The 5,119-nt window shown below is 38.2% G+C and overlaps 1 protein-coding gene across 1 annotated transcript in view; it reads right to left on the minus strand.

Moving 5' to 3' along the window:
- Positions 1-185: 185 nt before the first annotated feature.
- LOC100178256 (protein TANC2-like) overlaps positions 186-5,119 on the minus strand; it is a 6,856-nt gene continuing 1,922 nt past the window's right edge. Inside the window, exons 2-13 of the mRNA XM_002121300.3 lie at positions 4,965-5,076; positions 4,536-4,759; positions 3,949-4,180; positions 3,395-3,694; positions 3,004-3,167; positions 2,517-2,636; positions 2,277-2,373; positions 1,776-1,940; positions 1,398-1,501; positions 940-1,033; positions 582-724; positions 186-365 (exon numbers count right to left, since the gene is read on the minus strand). Of these exons, the coding sequence (XP_002121336.3) occupies positions 186-365; positions 582-724; positions 940-1,033; positions 1,398-1,501; positions 1,776-1,940; positions 2,277-2,373; positions 2,517-2,636; positions 3,004-3,167; positions 3,395-3,694; positions 3,949-4,180; positions 4,536-4,759; positions 4,965-5,076 (1,935 nt within the window). The remainder of the gene's footprint in view (positions 366-581; positions 725-939; positions 1,034-1,397; positions 1,502-1,775; positions 1,941-2,276; positions 2,374-2,516; positions 2,637-3,003; positions 3,168-3,394; positions 3,695-3,948; positions 4,181-4,535; positions 4,760-4,964; positions 5,077-5,119) is intronic.

The following is a 5,119-nucleotide window of genomic DNA, read 5'->3' on the forward strand; positions in this document are numbered from 1 at the left end:
GCCTAAACCTTCTGTCTTATGAAAAAACTCAAATAGACGAATTTTAATAGCTTTGTTAAAGAGTAATAAGGAGCTTCTATATGAGTGAGGACCTACAGTGAGTTTTGAGACCAATCTAATAGTGAGCAATTCAGAAGCACTGGGTAAACCTCTTTTTTGGGTTGATTATATAGATATCACATTCTCTAACTAACCTTCATGTCTCCAATGGTAGCTGCTGCAACGACTGCTTGCTGTGCAGCAAAGTTACGATGTTGTTGTGAAGCGTACAGATCACATGTCAGTAACAGCTTGGCTACGTCAGTGTGGCCTCGCAAGATGGCGTGCAACAGCGCAGTTTGGCCGTTCTGGTCAACTTGGTTCAACTGTAAGAAGGAAAAGTTTAAAACACTTCTTGCTGCTACCTTTTTACTTACGTCAGCCATACATTAAAGATATGAAATCAAAAAGTAATCACCCACAAAGTTACATACATGCCAACTCATAGGCGAGCGCGCGTTGTATGAAACTAAACACCCATGTTACAATACTTTCGTTACCCTGCCATGCGAGGGTAAATAATTTACATGCATTCAACTCACCGCTGGTCTGTATCGTAGCAACAGATCTACCACTTGGTGTCTCCCAGCAGCCGCAGCAAAGGTGAGAGCCGCCATCCCATTGGTGGCTGGTTGGTTGACGTCAGCGCCAAACATAAGAAGAAGAGTTGCAAGTTCAATGCAGCCTGTGATAATATAGTTATGTCACTATAATAATGTTTAGTGTTATAGTCATATTGATGATACGTGTTAAACCCTATATTAGGCCACAACTTAATAGAATAAAAAGCTAATATACAGCAGATTAATAAGCATGACTACGTTTTCGCTACTGTTTCTATCAATTTTATCGACCTTAAAGAATTTAATTAAAAAAAATAAATTTTAAAGTAAAACGAACCTGTATGTGCAACAACAGATAGGGGTGTTGCGTTACTGAAGACTTCTGTTGGCGTGTTAGGGTTTGCACCAGATCTTAGAAGAAGCTTGCTCACCTGGTGTATAATAAGCTCATGTTAGATTAGAACTAATATTTAAAACTTTACACTGGTTACTATGGCTCAATGGTTATAGATAGCATATGTGTTCTTGGACAAGAATAAGACACTTAGCAGACATAACTCCATGGAGTGGTCACTATAGATTGTAGCACCCTGGGTGTTGTGGTAATGGGCCAACTCTGACCTAAATTTGGAATTATGATGTGCCAAGCATTAGGACCTCACTCATATAGAACACAATGTTGTGCAAATGGGCCAACTCTGACTTTAATCTCAGGTCCCATTGCTACAGTACCTTACTCATGCAGAATATACACTGGTGTTATTACATCTTTTGAGTTAAAAGTAAAACATTCACCTTCATATTTGGGAAGAATAGATTTCTCAATGACGATAGAGCTTCGGTGAGCTGCTGGCTACTGCGTGCCATAAAACTTGCGTTTTGCTCTGAGGAGCTCATACCTGCGTTTAATGACTGTTAAAAATCACAACATAACACACCATACGTGTGTATATATATATATATATATTTATACATATTCTCTCCTTGGTTTAACCAAACACATTTAAGTGTCTTGCACTAGGACGCATACACCAATAATGGATTAAGACTCGAATTTTATTTAACATTAAGACTCGAACCCACAAAACCTCTAGGTTAAGGCAAGCACGCTAACAACTGTGTCACAGCGCCTTTTAAAACAAAAGCTTTACGAAGTCTATAGAACACATATACCTGATTGCTTTGATTGGTTTTTGAACATCCCAGCTTTGAGCACGTGGTGTGCTAACTCGAGCGTGGCGTGTTTATGCAACCGTGTTGGGGGTTGAAGGGATAACACTGTGGCCAACAAAGCGTGACCGCGTTTGACATCAACACGGAACTTGCTTGAAGATTGCACTGTGATGTCATGGTTATTAATTAAAGAAAAAACTTTTTCTATATTCGGCAATACAAACGGTGAAAACCTGTTCTATGTTTCTCTTAGGAAACGATAACATATGAAAAAGAGCATCGACAGTAAAGAGAATACTTGTTATGCTTTTTATGTTTGAAATTATGAACAGTAAAAATTGCTGCCAGGAATATTACACTTTATTTCTATGTCAGAACGCAAATAATTGCCGGAGGTGCTTTCTACAAAACAAACTGACTTACATGTTCCTGTTTTTTGTACTTGGTGCGTTTGATCCAACAGCCATTCCCTGAAACACGAATGGAAAAATATTCTCCCACCTGAGGGAGCTAGAACCAACAGCTCGGACAACATGTCCATCTGTGATTTGAACTTCGCCCTCGGTAGTTGGTTGGGAGGCAAACCACTGCATATGGCCTGTGGAGAATTCGTATTAGCCTTGTATATTGAGAATGTTAAATATCAAACACTTTTTTAGTATTTTTTGGGCCAAGTACACGACTTGTCCGACTTGTTTTGTTTTGGTTAGCACTTAATAGTAAATGTATTTTTTTCCTTACCTGATAAATATGATCGTCTTTCAGGGGGTAAAGTGAAGCAAGAGCAACAGCGATGACATCACGCACATCATCGAATGATGTGTAACTCATGAAACGCAAGTTGCACATCAGGAGAAACACCTGGAGAACAGAGTTAATTAATTAAATATGACATAAATATGACAAGCACTATGGCTCAGTGGTTGAACAAGAGGGTACAGGTTCAAGGCTTCTCTCTGCTACCATTGTCGGCTTATGTGTTTTTTGAGAAAGACACTTAGCTGTTAATGCTCTACCCCAGTGGTGACTTATGGGTTTTGTTTAAATTGTCAGCCATACATTTAAAAATATTTAAACAGATCTAGAAAAACAATCACCCGCAAAGTTAAGTTACATATGTGGCAACTCATAAGCTGGCACAAAACACCTGTGTTATATTGACTGCTGTTGCCCTGCCACATCTATTCACACCAATACTGTTGATAGAAGTTTGTGTGATGTCATTTACCTCATGCACACTGACGGGGATGACTTTGAAACCAGAACTTTTAGGAACAATGGATCCTTTCTCTATGAGGTCAAGAGTAAGACGAAGAAAAAGGAAATTTCCTTTCGAAGTTTTAATCAGGTGTTGTCCAAGGTGCTTTTGCGTTACAGTAGGATCAGATTTTCCTAAAATGGGAAATTACGGTTAGTATGGTGACCTGGTTAACAAGATAAAGTAAGCTGAGGTAAGATAGTCAATGTTTTCATTTTCTTTCCGCGTCCCACTTGGTAGAATTATACACCCGAATCCTTACGACTATTAATAGAAGGTATTAATTGTTTAAGACACAATTGTAAAATATGGGTTATTGTAATATCAATAAATAAGTTGTGTTGTCAATAATATAACCAACCTGATAACGTTAAGTTAGACAATGCTTGTGAGCTTGAGATGCGATGGTTAATATATAGTTGAGAGTCTCGCACTATGTGTGCGGTATCACCATCCAGTGATACAAAACTAACGGAAAGGTTTTCGGCCAAATTTCGATCCTCAGTTCTTAGGGTCGCGACCACTTTTAAAAAGTCAGGGAAATCCTGTAGGTGGCGCTGTAGGAAGGTGAAGATGGAGAGTCCATAGTCGGGTCGATATAATTCGGCTTCATTGAGTGCGTCGATCGCTATTACGAGGTTCGAACGTGGAAGCTTGTTGGCTGTTAGAAATTTTTCGAATTAGTTACGTTACTGTGGAATTGAGGTAAAGTACTGACAGGACTGTATATGTATATGGTTTAAACAACACAGCTGACCATGCTAAAGTCCCACAGCAAAGCATGCCAAGAGCTGTTCTATTACCTCTGGGCATATTGCCAAATATTAATAATAAAATTATGTGTAATGAAATTTCACTCTGTTTATGAAACGTTTTCTGATACTTCTTAAAATCAATGAAAACCAGTTTACAAACCTTTGCGCAGTCGAACTAAAGGCTCAACAATTCCTTTGCTAAAAGCTTGGATTGGGTTTTGTATGCAGCTTCTTATACTAAGTATGTTCTGTAAGTGTGGCTCGTTAAGTAGGAGCTCCCTGTATGATGTTAGTTGTGGAGCTTGGCTTAGTTGAGCTGCCACACTATGTAGGAACTCAGGTACGTAACATGTTGAATTGTTCTCTGCCTGGCAAAAGTGGAAAGCAACAACCTAGAAAATAAATCAAATTTTAAGAAAAGGTAAAATACATTATCATACATGAACAATTAGTGATTTTAACAGTGTAAGAGGGTAGTCTAAATAAATAAACTTTATACTGTCTATAATGATTTCTACCTAGCTTTAATAGTAAATAATATCTATATTTACCAAATATATATTAAATGTTTTAATGTTATTTTATGTCAGTTTGGCAACTGACAAAGATTTAAGATAATGCTTTTTTACCAAAGCACTTCAATCATTTATTGATTAATATAATTAATTCAATACCAATAAGGTCCCCTTTTTGGGGGTAAATTTGTGTGACACCAAGAAATCTTTACCAAACCACTTCCATATGTACCTGTGATGCTAGTTTCCTACAATTATCTTCTGTCAGGGAAGATTGACTGCCAGCTCTACTGCTTGCTGTGCTACCGAACGCTGGGCTGTTGGTACGGCTTGAATGGTTGGAACCAACAATAAGATGACTGTTGTTGGTGCCAGGGTGGTAGAACTGCCTGGAGTTAGATAGAGGACTTGAGCTTCGAACCATGGCGGCAGAATGGCTGAGACGTTGCATGGTATCTGTGGTACATGTATACCAGTAAGTTAAGTTTTGAAGGTTAGTTTTGAAGCGAGTTTAATTTTGAGAGTTAAATTAAAAATACCTTGCTGTTCACGGTATGAAACATATACTAGAGTCGCTAAGAATGCAAATCAAGCTCTTACCCATTGCCAATTCCTAACCCATAATACTTTATATAGAGACCCAAGTATTTTAAAAACCTACCAGACTCAGATCGCAGTGTAGAGAATCCTTGTTTCTTGCTACCATGGTAACTAAACGATACCAAATGGTCAATAAGAGCAGTTTTCCCATGTCCTGCTGCACCTGTTATGATCTGTAATAAAGGTATCTCAATATTAGAACCGTGACACTAATGA

This window comes from Ciona intestinalis, chromosome 1 (assembly GCF_000224145.3).
Source record: "Ciona intestinalis chromosome 1, KH, whole genome shotgun sequence".
In the NCBI taxonomy this organism is placed as follows: Eukaryota; Metazoa; Chordata; class Ascidiacea; order Phlebobranchia; family Cionidae; genus Ciona; species Ciona intestinalis.